General features: G+C 37.9%; 1 protein-coding gene across 1 annotated transcript; it reads left to right on the forward strand.

The window, feature by feature from the left end:
• The first annotated feature begins 1,424 nt into the window (after nucleotides 1–1,424).
• Nucleotides 1,425–6,307, forward strand: LOC120262316 (putative protease Do-like 14). The gene is made up of 10 exons (XM_039270404.1): nucleotides 1,425–1,591; nucleotides 1,691–1,783; nucleotides 1,898–2,077; nucleotides 2,154–2,281; nucleotides 2,752–2,963; nucleotides 3,278–3,359; nucleotides 3,933–4,075; nucleotides 4,410–4,530; nucleotides 5,266–5,358; nucleotides 5,954–6,307. The coding sequence occupies exons 1-10, from the start codon at nucleotides 1,480–1,482 to the stop codon at nucleotides 6,068–6,070; spliced, it is 1,281 nt and encodes a 426-aa protein (XP_039126338.1). The 5' UTR covers nucleotides 1,425–1,479; the 3' UTR covers nucleotides 6,071–6,307.
• Nucleotides 6,308–13,619: the final 7,312 nt, after the last annotated feature.

The raw sequence follows: 13,619 nt of genomic DNA on the forward strand, positions 1-13,619 counted from the left end.
GGATTTCAGTGTACCTAGCAATGTATTTTTCAAGATTGACTCCATTTTAAGAAATTATGATGCAATTCTGCAGAGTGTAAACACTAACAAATGTGATAATACTTGGAGAGTGAACCATTGTATATCAAATCACAGATAAATCCTACAAAGTGATGGATCACAACTGGTCTTAATACCTAGAGATTGGAATTGTATTGCTGATAGGTTGGATACTGAAGGCAGAATGGACTCATGCCCTTTCCCTTCTGTATTATTATCACGAAGGCATGGACCTTCCTAGATGGTTGATGAAGGTGATTGATCATGAAGGCTTCTATTTCTCACTCTTTGTGATATATTAAGAGCCCTTTTGAACAGTTCTTTTGCAAGTTGTCACTGAGCTTTTATGGTTAACGAATAACTACTGTTTAGTAACTCTTTTATAATAATAATAATAATAATATTATTATTATTATCTACAAGTTTGTTTGAAATGAATGTGGAATTAAAAAATAAAATCAATTAAGGACAATTTTTATAAAATTTAATTTTACATTTTTTTAATAAATTAAACTCTATCGGTTTTTTTTTTAGAAAGGCGACAAGCGCCGGAACCCAGGGACGAACACGTAGGAGAGCCACGCTCACCACCGAACCGTACCCTCACCTTGCGCGAGATGGGGATCATACTCGGGGAACCACGCTCGACACTCGAGGCGAACAACCTACGCAAAAGACCCGATGTCAATAGACCAAATGGTCGTTGACAAACTCTATCAGTTATAAAAATTGCATAAAAAAATTATTAAAAAATCCTAAAAAATAAATTTAAATTTCACTTCAAGAATTTGGCCTCAACCTACTTTAATTTATTCCCGAATTAATCCAACAATTTGATCTAAAACTTATCTTTTAAGATGGTCAATTTGAGATCAACAATTTCAGGACGTATTACAGAAGTTATATTTTTAGTTCCAGAACCAAGGAAGTACTTGGTTTCAAGTGTTAGTGTTGTACTCCACTCCCCCTCATTCTCACTTCTACTCCACTCCCCCTCATTTCACTCCTATTCCACTCCTCCCCCAATCCACTCCTATACCTATAAAATTATAAACAACCTAAACCTTACCTTAAAACCCCAAAAAAAAAATTTTTTTTTTTGCATAAACAATAATAAAAAGTAGAAAAACCTATATGTCTCTTACTATATGTTTAAATACTTTAATAAAAAAATTTTAAATAAATAATTTTATGATGTCATGTCAATGGCTTTATTGAGTAACTTTGGTGAGATGTTTGTTTTAGAGACGACCCAAAATAGAATTCCAAAACCCGTAAAAAATGAAAATATAGGTGACTTAAAATCTATTTGTATATATATATATATAACCATTATATAAATATATGTATATAATATTTGACATAACATGCTTTTATAGGGATCTACATGTAAAAAAGCAGGCTCACCGCCAAGGCACCGACTCGGCCGAGGTCTCGCGAATGAGACGCTTCTTCGCTAAGACCCGCGCCTCTGCTGCACTCCTCGCCGTCGCGGCCGCCGCTGCCGGAGCCGGACCCGCCTTATCCGATGAATCCCCCTCTCGCACTTCCTGTGAGAACCTCTTCATCGCTTTCTTCGTCTCAATTTTTCAGTTTTTTTACTATAAATCTTGCTGTATGATGCTTATTTTGGGGGTGAGTTCATTTGCAGCGACGACCATTTCGATTTCAACGCCGCTTCGCTGGTGGATGATGCAGCGGATGAATCTTGTTCCTCAAGAACTCGCTTTTCCATCTCTCGGAGGTTTGATCTTCTTGAAATTATGTGTTTTTTTTACTGTGCTTGTTTCTAGGTTTTATCTTCATAAAAAGGAGCTAATTTTATGTGTTCCATTTTTGTTGGAAATCTGAGTTCCAGGGTTATCTCTGATAAACCATTCTGTAGCTAGTGCAACTCCACCTACTGATTTCAATGAAGAGGTTTCTGGGAGCAAGGGAGATGATTCGAGGTGCTGCCCTTGGTGCTTGGGCAGGAATTCGATTGCTGTTGCTGCCGAGGCCGCAGCATCTGCTGTTGTTAACATCTCGGTTACCCAGAGTGAGAATTTTTAATGTCATTGTGATTTCAATAAAAGATTTGAATGCATGATGATTGTTGATGATTTTTGGTGTAGGTATTAATGGAATGATGATTGCAAAGGGCATAGGATCAGGGACTATCATTGATCCTGATGGAACTATATTGACCTGTGCTCATATTGTCTTGGATTTCCTAAACCAGAGATCAATTACTACAGGAAAGGTGAGCTAATGGTCTGCAATCACTAATTTTCTGAGCTTATTGAGTTCACTAAGTAATGTTCATGATATTGAGCATGCAAGCACTTTGAAACTTGTTACATGAAAGTGCTCCAAGGATTGTTGTCATGCTTGCCCACACCGCATTCTTCGATGAGAAAATTGTTCTTCTATTGCTATCATTTGTGTATGTGCACTCTTGTAAATCTTGGATAAGTGATCTGTCTCATGTTTTGTCTTACTCTTTTCAAGAGCAAAAAAGGAAGATACACTAAGGTTTATGGTCTCATGAGTTTTCATATCTTAAGAAATGCTATGTGCTTGAAGTGCTTTCATAGCTTTCATATTCACATGTGCCATTGTCTTTTGTGAATACTCTGAAGAACTAGATTCATTTCTTCATACCTGCTATTGGAAATGAGTTAGATGGTTGCAAATATTTCTTCTTAGTTACAATTTGATGAGCAACAACAGGTTGAGGTAACTTTACGGGATGGTCGAAAATTTGATGGTGTTGTTGTCAATGCTGATTTTCATTCAGACATCGCAGTTGTGAAGATTACATCTAAAACTCCTTTAGCAGCGGCAAAACTTGGGTTGTCGAAAAGGCTACGCCCAGGAGATTGGGTGGTTGCCTTAGGTTGCCCACTTTCTCTGCAAAATACTATTACTGCCGGCATAGTAAGGTAATCAATTATATAAAGCTGTTTGCTTTGCAAGTGTGGAATCTTCTTGCCTAGAGTACTCTGAATTGCAGTATCTCGATTAGAATTTGCTGGTCTTTCAGCAGTTATCTTGTTTATGCTAATGCTAGCTTATATCTGCTGTTGTAGTAATTAGTTATTTGTCTTCTTTGGTCTAGGTTTCCTGTCTTAATTCTTAACTATTTAAGTAGGGTAGGCTTCAAGAACGCATCTGATGTTGACTAGGACTGTTTGTTCACTTGTTTGTTTTTTCTAATTTCATATATTTTATCACTTCTATGCTATTTTTATTGCAGCTCTGTTGATAGAAAGAGCAGTGACTTGGGGCTGCTAGGTGTTGAAAGGGAGTATTTGCAGACTGATTGTGCAATCAATCAGGTCTTCTTCTTTGTTTTGGTTTTTGTTAGCACAGCTGATAAATTTTCTCCCATTATTGCATACTTTAGAGTTGCTACAATTTCTTGACTTTTTTTGTTCTTGATTCACATTTTCTATGCAATCCAACAAATTTGTGCCAGAAAACCATTTCTCATCATTCATTGAACTTACTTGCAATGATGGGTAGGACCGTATGCAATCATTTTTATGTTCTGATTACAATGAAAAGTAAATATTAGTTAACTTGCTTTTTTATTTCTTTTTTTTTATCTGTCCCCAAATTAGTTTCTTAAACTCTTGGCTTTTTGCACCTTTTGTCTGTTAGCCATTAGTTTCCTGAACTGTTTAATCTGGTTATTGAACTAGCTCCTGCATCCTGTTGGTGCATGTTGCCCTTTTGCTATGTCTAGGCTCTTTGTTGTATATTGAACTTATGATACAACATGGTGAATTAAACAGACTAGCTTTCAAGGAAAGTTCAAAACCAATTTTCCATTTATGTTATCATTGCCAACCTTTCAAAGTTAAAGAATGATGGCTGGTTAAATAATCAGTTGAGTACATGCATTTTAGGGCAACTCTGGTGGACCACTTGTGAATCTTGATGGAGAGGTTATTGGTATAAATATTATGAAGGTTGCAAATGCTGATGGATTGAGCTTTGCTGTGCCAATTGACTCAGCTGCAAAAATAATGGAGCAGTTCAAGAAGAATGGGTATGTTCTGTTTTTCCTCAAAATGGTCCTGCATTTGCACTAAGACCGTTTTAATGTTTACTAGGTTGTTTTTGAGATGAGGATAGTTATTGCTTTCTTATGAGAGTTTCCATCTTTCTAATGAACCAAAATTTTAAACATTGGAGACCTCTGCCAACATCCTTTATACACTTGCTTTTAGAGTTTGAATTTCCATAAAATCCTTTGCCATTGGTGTCATAAAGATCGAAACTCATCTATCCTCAACTTCAGCATATTTAGATCAATGGAAACCAACTTTTGGTGTGCAGGATAGTTCTGTTTGTTAGATAACTCAATATGTTCCATTGTGCAGAAGAGTAGTCCGACCTTGGCTTGGAGTGAAGCTCCTTGATCTTACTGAGAAGAACATCACTCATCTTAAAGAAAAAGATGGCTCTTTTCCTGATGTTAGAAATGGAGTGCTTGTGGTTGTGGTAAGCTGCAGCAGTCTTTTCCTTGTTAGCTGAAATTTTGATTATTTAATATCTTGAGTTCAAGCTTCACATGGTGTTTTATCCACTTTAAAAAAAAAAAAAACATTTGGTATGGAGAGTTATTTTCAATGTGGATTGATTTACATCATGGAAGCTTTTTGGGTTTATTTCCAAACTTGAACAACAATTGAATGTTAGGCAAACTTATATCTGAAATGAGTTCAGGTTTGTTCTGGGTTTAAGTTTTTCAAATTTCTAGTGAAAGCCATTACCACTTGCATTCTTCCCTCTTTTTCCAAACAAATTCTTCTTCCCTTTAGGAGATTGGAGCTGATTTTTAACCTTGCATAAGGGCATATTGGGCTTTTAGCATCCCGTCTTCTCTCTTCTTTTTTTTCCCTCTTCATGTTGAGAGCGGGGGAATGTACCAGTCTCTCTTTCACTGTTCCTCTGGGCTCCTTGGAGCTTGATATTTTTCCAAATAATACTGTCAGAGATAATCTATTCAGCAAGTATCAATTAGATTATCTCATTGCATTTAGAATTATTTTGATCTTATGCTCAATAAGTCTTCATATTGTCATCCAAATTATTCAAATATTTTCACTTGTTGATCTTGTTTATTTGCTCAAACCTCTTGGTTCATCAACAAATGAGTTGCCATATAATGCTTTATTTGGTGCTATTTTCGTGATCGCAAGTCTTGTAAATGATTTCTTTGTCACTGTCAACCAGGTAACTCCAGGATCCCCAGCTGATCAAGCTGGGTTTTCCCCAGGTGATATCATCATCGAATTCAATGGGAAGCCTGTTGGAAGCATCAAAGAGGTACTTTCTTTCACATATAACAGTCACTAATGAATAATGCACTTGTTTGGATGCTCAAAAATACTTAATTGTTTATGTGTTGCTCTATAACTCAAGCTTTGAAAGCTGAACCGAACAAATGCTGTCTTAACCAAAAGGTTTTTCATTATTCTCTCTTAGCAAATATGGCTAGCATTATCTCATAACTATTAGGGAACATTTTGAAGATTTATTCGGCATCACTTCCTGATGGAAGACTTCTTTTTTGCTTATTCCATCCTTTTCTTTGGCTGTGCTATTATATACATCTCGTTAGTTCAAGAGCTCCATCAATTTTTTCACTTCAGTGTCCAACTTCATAGTGTTGTTGTGGCACCATCCACTTACCAGAAACAGTATACCATTCCTTTTTTCAGCACCAATGTTCCTCGAACACATTCTCTTACATGGAGATCAAATGTCTTTCACCCATTAATTTCTTAATTCAGACTGATGTTTACTAGTAAACTGTAACACCAGATTCACAATTGATCGACGTTTATGCCTGCCCTTTCCGTATAATCTTATAATCTCAATTGAAAGCTCTTAATGTGTTAGGATTTTTTCTTTGCAACAGATCATTGATGTCATGGGGGACAAGGTCGGGACACCATTTACGGTTCTCGTTAAGAGGGCAAACAACAAACTGGTCTCTCTGCACGTCACACCGGCAGAGATGAAACCTGATAGATGAATACTTGAAAAAAAAAATTTTTGATAGTCAACTAGAACTATGGGCGGAAATATTTGTCAAGAAGAGGTTTGGCTCTTTTATTGGACTGGATTAGTGCTTTTCCGTGGTGCTGTGTTTTTTACTCACTCTGTGCACCGAGTGAAAGCGGATGAGTGGAAACATTTTGATGCTTATAGAAATACATTGTCTGGATATGAAAGCTAATTTGTCAATAAGAGAACAAGATGCTTCTTAGAATTGTGAATTTTATCTATACTCCCTAGTGTATTTTGTTCAGATATTACAGACTAGGTACCTGTCAATGCTACTTGGTTATGCATATGTATGAGTCCCAGAGAGTAGGGAAAAAAAATCGAAGTAAATAAATTTGAGAAAATTACTTGCATACCTTCATACGAGCGGGCAGTAAGTGTTAAAGGGATTTGCGTATTTATATATGTAAAATAATTTATTTGCTTATATATCTTTATTGTTAAAATTAGTTAATAATTTTTATATAAATATAATTTGATTTTTAAAAAAATAAATTGAAAAAAAAAATGTTAATGATAGTTTTTTTTTTAAAAAATAGATGTTTTTTGTCCAAATGGATTCCTAGAAAGTATATAAGCAAATATACTTGTTACAAAGGTATATTAATATATATATGTGTGTATGTGTGCAAGCATATAGAAGCAAAGACCCTAGATTCAATAAAAAACCTGAGGATCTCAGATAAATCTAGTAGCTGGGTATCAAACTCCCGTGAGAAATCTACTCTCGTCGTCCCTCTCTTCTTCCCCTTGCCATGGCAAGTGGGGGGTAACCACCCCCTTATGTCCCTTTGTCCAAGTCTTGGGTGGATGTAGCTGCTCCATCTCAGGGGAAGGCCAATGTTTCTCCGTTAGCCGACGGTCCAGTGCTAAACAAACTGAAAGCGAACACTTCTGATTTTGTTCGTTTAGATCAAGACACCATCTCCAAAGCTCGAATGCGTTTTCAGATTGCGCTATATGGAAAGTTCTTTGGAAAACCACCGCCGTTCGAACAAGTAAAGGAAATACTAAGTGCAAAATGGAACAACCTTGGTCTGTTTCAGATCTCCAATTTGCGGAACGGGTACCTGTTGATCCAGTGTAGTACACACGAAGCAATGCAAAAGCTATTATTTGAAGGACCCTGGGCGGTGAATGGTATTATGCTGCAACTAGTTCCGTGGAAGCCATATTTTGAGCCGGAATTCTCGAAGCTCTCCATGGCGGCCCTCTGGGTGCAGCTCCACAATTTACCAGTCAAGTTTTGGGAAAGGGAGGCGCTGGAGACTATCTCTTCTCTATTTGGTTGATTGCTCAATATTGACGAATTTACCTCTTCTCTTTCTAGGTCCAAATACGCTCGGCTGTGTGGAAATCGATCTATCCAAACCCCTGAAACAGGGTTTTTGGATTGGGGATGAGGATGAGGAACACAGGGTCTTTGTTGTAGTGCTGTATGAGCGACTCCCGACGTTCTGCTACCATTGTGGACTGGTTGGCCACAGGTCAAACTCCTGCAACCGCCGGAGCTCAGGGAGTTCGAAGAATCTCTTTCCACCCCGTTGCAATGATTCGTATGATCGTCAACGACAGGAGGTCAGGGATTCTTCTAGACTCATGGGTGAGGGCATGGATGTAGGAATGGATCCTGGGCCGACAGACCAATTAGAGACGAGGGAGAGAGTGGATGAGATGCCGGAAATGGAATACGGGCCTTGGATGTTGGTTTCGAGAAGACGGGGTCGCGGAGGAGGTCGCGGTGGCACTGGTGGTTCAGGGGCTCTCGGATCACGTGCAGCGCATGCGGTCTCACATGACTAGACCGTTTCTCTCCCCAACGTCTCGAAAACAAGGAATAACGCTACATGGTTGACACGTGGTGGGGGCTCCTCGAGAGGTAGAGGAGGTGCTGTCAGGGTTTTGGCTCTCGGTCACAGCGATGTCCCTGGGAAAACGTCCAAACTCTTTGAAAAAGTGGACGGGCACAATGCTCAAGGTTCTGTCCCTTTATTCGGTCCTCTCTTGGAAACGGGAGTGGAGAAAAACAACTCATCTACTGACAATACCCTTCCGTCTCTCGAGGGGTCCTTGCGCTTTGAACAAAGGGGGAGTTCCGAGGTAGCACACCCTAATGAGGAGTCCTCTCAATCCCTAGCCTCTGTGTTATTGAAAGTAAAGATGAGTATCTCCACTCAGTACCAGCAACCCATGGAGAACCATCCCATTCTGAGAACCTCTAAGAAAATCCCTGAAGTCTTAGCTCCCGGAGGGCTTCCGAATTCTCATAAGATAATAGTTGATAAAGTAACAGCGGTCCTAGCCTCCCCTTTCCATCCTTCTGGTGACTCGGATCAAGAAATGAGCGAATCAGAGGAGGAAGAAGTGGAAAAGAAGACCTTAGAGGAAGTTGAGACTCAGGAGTTGGATGATCTAATTACGCTAGACCAGTATCAAAGTAGCTTCAGGAAAGAGGCTTTATCCAGAAAAAGCAATCAGTCACAGTTGACTCCTCAGAATAAGGGGAGATTGGAAGTAGAAGAAGATGACTCTTGAGTTTTCTTCCTCTTCTTTGTTTCTTTCAGATTTGATTTATTTTTGGTTCAGTCTCTTAATGATGTGTTGTTTTAGTTTTTTGCAGTGTGTTCTCTTTTGTTTAATTCTTACTATGTTTACAAACACTACTAAAATGATTTGCTGGAATTACGGGGGAGTTTCTAGCAGGGATACTGTATCCGGAATCCTTTATCTTATGAAGAAGTTCAACCCTGTAATATTATGTTTAGTTGAAACCAGAGCGAATGACGAAAGACTGGAGAGATTTTGCTCTAAATTAAAGCCCAAATGGAATTGGGCGGCGATTGTAGCGGAGGGATACTCGGGTGGAATAATCACAATATGAAATTCCAATATCGGGTATGTTACTCCCATGGTCAAGTCTAAACATGTTCTTCACCTTGTGGTTACTACAGGTACTACCAATAATTGGATTTTATCCACGGTTTATAATTCAAACCTTCTACAAGGGCAATGTATCCTTTGGAGGGAGCTCTCAGGTATAAACTCACTCAATTTACCTTAGATTATTATGAGCGACTTTAATGCGGTTACTTCACAAGATGAACACAGAGGTGGATCTCACTATTACTATAATCATAAGGCCAGTGTCTTTTCAGATTTTATTGCTTCAAATAACCTGTTGAACATTGACTATGTAGGCCCTCCGTTCACCTGGTGCAATAACCAAAGTGGATTAGCTAGGCGGTGGGCTCGTCTTGACCGTTGTCTTGCTAACTCGATTTGGTTAAATAGTTTTGAAACTTGCTTGGTTAAGCATCTCCCGCGCTTTCTTTCAGATCACTCACCCCTACTTCTTATGATTTCCCCTCGCGTTTTAAATAAAAAGAAAATTTTTCGTTTTGAAAATTTTTGGTTGGATTACTTGGGCTGTCACTCGGTGGTCAGGGAAGCTTGGCATTTTAAACCTCACTCAAACCCTATGCACGCTGTCTCACATCTTATTGCTCGTACTAGGTCGATGCTTCTAGAGTGGAAATCCAAAGGTTTAGATCCTCTAGAATCTGACATTGATAAACTAGAGGCTTCCATCCTAGAAGCAGGAACCAAGGATGGTTCGAGTAAGATGAATGATTTCTCTCCACTCTCTATCTCTTCTGTATAATAAACTTTCATCATTGCAACAGCAAAATAGTACCAAATGGGCGCAACGGGCAAGACTAATGTGGGTGCATTGTGGTGATAATAACTTCTCTTTCTTCCATAATTCAGTTCGTTTCCATAATCATATTAATTTTATTTCTCATATTATGGATTCTAATGGCAATGTGTTTACTGATCATGTAAATATTAACCAGGTTTTTATTAAAGACTTTTCTGATCTCTGGCAAGAACATACTAATAGTAATTTTCAGGAGATTTATCATGCTCTTCCCACTGATCTTCCTCAAGTGTCAACTGTTGAAGGGGAACAATTAACAAGTAAAATTACCATGAAAGAAGTGCATGAAGCCTTGTTTTCTTTCCCCACTGGTAAGAGTCCTGGCCCCGACGGTTTAAATGTGGAGTTCTACCGTTTCTATTGGAATGAGATAGGTGACACCCTTTATGCAGCGATCAGGTATTTCTTTGACCACTCTGTTTTGCCTAATAATTGGGGTAGGACTTTTATCACTTTGATTCCTAAAAAATCCAATCCTAATCAAGCCTCAGATTATCGGCCAATATCTCTTTGCAACATGTGTTACAAAATCATTTCGAAAATTCTTGCTAATAGATTAAAAAGTGTTCTTCCTAATTTGATTTGGAGGGAACAATGTGGTTTTATTAGTGGCTGGACCCCATTTGATAATATTATAATTCTTCAAGAAGTGGTACACTCAATTGATGATGAAAAGAATTCCCCCCTAGGATGTTGATTAAGTTAGATATTGAGAAAGCATACGACTCCTTGAGCTGGAATGCAATTCTTGCAACCCTTACCAAGATGAAATTCCCTGGCAGATGGATTAACTGGATCAAAGTTTGCATCAGTAAAGTGTCTTTTGCTCTATTGATTAATAAGTCTCCCTCCAATTGGTTTAATTCTACTAGGCGTCTTAGACAGAGAGACCCTATCTCCCCTTACCTGTTCATCCTAATTGCTCAGAACCTGACTTCTATGCTTAATTTTGCAATGGCTAACAATATGATTCCAGGTTTTAATTCAGGTCTTAGTAATAATTTCAACCATTTGATGTACGTTGATAACCTTATCCTTATTACTCAGGCCTCTAGGAAAATTTCTCGTAATGTGAAGCTGTGTTTGTCTATATACGGTATCCTAACTGGTCAAAAATTGAATAACTCTAAATCTGAAATCATTTTCCCTTCCCGTTTCAATATGAGGCTTAAGAATAGTATCTCTAGAATTTTGGGGTATAAGGTTGGTTCTTTCTCATTTAATTACTTGGGAATTCTAATCTCACCGAAAAAATTGGCACTCTCTTATTTCTCTTCCTTGGTGAATAAGATTGAGAAGTCAGTCACTTTTTGGAAGAAATCTAGAATATCCCTAGCAGGGAAGACCATCCTTATCAACTCAGCTATCATGTCCACCCCTTTATACTACCTGTCGGCTTATCCTGTCCCTGACTCTATTCTTGATCGGATTACTAAAGCTGCCAGGGCTTTCTTTTGGTCCAAGGATTGCAATCGAAATGGCATTCACTCTGTAGAATGGAATGAAATAACACTTAATCGATCTGAGGGGGGCTTATCAGTTGGGGATCTTGGTTTATCTAAAATTTCACTGATGGCTAAAAATGTCATTCGCATGGTTAACAATTCCAATGTGTGGTGGGTTTCTATTATGAATAAAAAATATGGCAATTTCAATATCTGGGCAGATATTGTGCCAGCTAGCTGTTCATGGTTCTATAGGGGTTTATATCGTAATGCCAAGCATATTAGACCTTACCTTTGGATCAATATCATTAATCCTGCAGAAACCTCTTTCTTGAATGACCCTTGGTATTTTGAACTCCCTCTGTCTCATAAACCAACCTATTTAAATATGGACATTGACAATTCAATGGTTTGATTTGTGGCAATAGCTGGAATATTAACTATCTTCATATGATGTTTAGTCGTCATTTGAATGATTATATCTTGGGTCATAGCCAAATTAGGAATGATCAAGGTAATAATTGGGTTTGGTTCCCTGAGTCTAAGGGAACTAAACTATCGGCAATGATTTATTCTCATTTTAATCAGTTCAAAACTGGGCAAAATTCATGGAAAGGTTGGTCTATTCTCTGGCGTCTCAAAATAGCTCCTAGGGTTAAGCATTTTCTGTGGCTAATGTTTCATAATGCAGTTATAACCCAGGAATACCTCTACAAACTGAATTTGGGGCCTCAAACTCTTTGCTGCTTCTGTAATCTGAATCCTGAATCTGTTGAGCATTTATTTCTTACATGTTCAAAGACCCAAGAGATCTGGAATCTGATTAGCAATGCCATAAGGAAACCAATTCATATTCCTAATGGAATCTCTTCAGGTAATTGGCTTAACCAAGAATTTTCAGGGAATGACATCTTCACTCAATCGGTAATTGCTACAACGGTGTGGTTTATATGGAAGGCAAGATGCAAATTGATATTCAGTAATGCCCCTCTAAATAATGTGCTAGTGTCTTCTCAAGCGACGGGGCAATTGGAAAGAAATTCATATTCAATAACTCATCTTTTGTTGATAGTCTAATTTTATGTACTGCAGCAATTTACAACGAAGAGATTTCATCTACAGGTTGTGGTTTTTTAGTAATTGATTATCAGGAAAATTTTATAAGTGCAGGGAATTGCTGGTGCTCTGTAGTTTTTGTCATGGATGCTGATACGATGGCCATAAGCTTTGCACTATATAGTTGCTCAAGTTGGGGGACAGTAATCAAGACAATTTTTTCATCAAATGAGGATCTGGTCAAGGCTGTCAAGCAAGGTTTCTTTGAGAATGTTTGGAAAATGAATTTGCAGGTTAATGCCTTAAGGGAGCTCATTGCCAATTCTGGAGGCCCAAGACTGATTGCTACTCCAAAATGCTGGAACCGGGCTGCGTCTTCCCTTGCTATGCATGGTTTAAACCATCATGATATATCATTATTCCATCAAGGCAGGGACTTGCCCAAGTGGTTAATGAAAAGCCTTAGACATCAGGGGGTTAATTTCTAAGCTTTGATGTACTGTTAGTGTGTCTTTACAGCTTTTGTTTCTTTGTAATTTGCTTTTGTTTTCTGGTCTGTAATATTGAACTCATGTAATTTTTTTTACTATTAATAAAATAGCTCTATGAGCTCCTTTCCCTAAAAGATCCTAGACACTCTGAAAAGGGCAAAACATCTCCAGTTTGAAAGGCTAGGAGTTAATAGTCAATGTCAGTTAATCATTTTTTAATATCTATAATTCAAAACCAAACATGATTTTTTTTTTTTTTCATTTAATCATTTTTTAATATCTATAATTCAAAACCAAACATGAATTTTTTTTTTCATTTAAGGCCTCTTTTTGGGAAACTAACATGTATCCAGATTTAAGGCCTAACAAATAAAGGGTTGTCATACATAAAAAATCAAGTGACTAAATTTTACAATGACTAGTTTCTTTTCTATTTTTATGTATTGCCTGAACTAACACAAGCCTCTGAAGGGGCATTTATTTCACAGTAAATGAGGGAAAGTCAGGAAGTGAGGAAAGCACTACTTCCCTGAAGTGGGAGAAAATGATATTACTTTCAGGATTTCTGTGTTCATTTGTCAGAATAGAACCGAAGGATCTAAGTGTTGGATGAAATTCTATGAGTTCAAAAAAGACTTTAGAAATGAAAAGAAATTAGTTTTTATAGATTGACTCACTTCCCCCTACTTCAGTAAAAAAAAATACTGAAATGGGCTTAGTTCAAAATCCACTTCAGTCAAAAATGGTGGAAGTGACACTTCCCCCATTTTAGCACAAATGAACACCAGAAGTGGAAGAAGTCAGAAC

The sequence above is a fragment of the Dioscorea cayenensis genome, chromosome 5 (assembly GCF_009730915.1).
Source record: "Dioscorea cayenensis subsp. rotundata cultivar TDr96_F1 chromosome 5, TDr96_F1_v2_PseudoChromosome.rev07_lg8_w22 25.fasta, whole genome shotgun sequence".
In the NCBI taxonomy this organism is placed as follows: domain Eukaryota; kingdom Viridiplantae; phylum Streptophyta; class Magnoliopsida; order Dioscoreales; family Dioscoreaceae; genus Dioscorea; species Dioscorea cayenensis.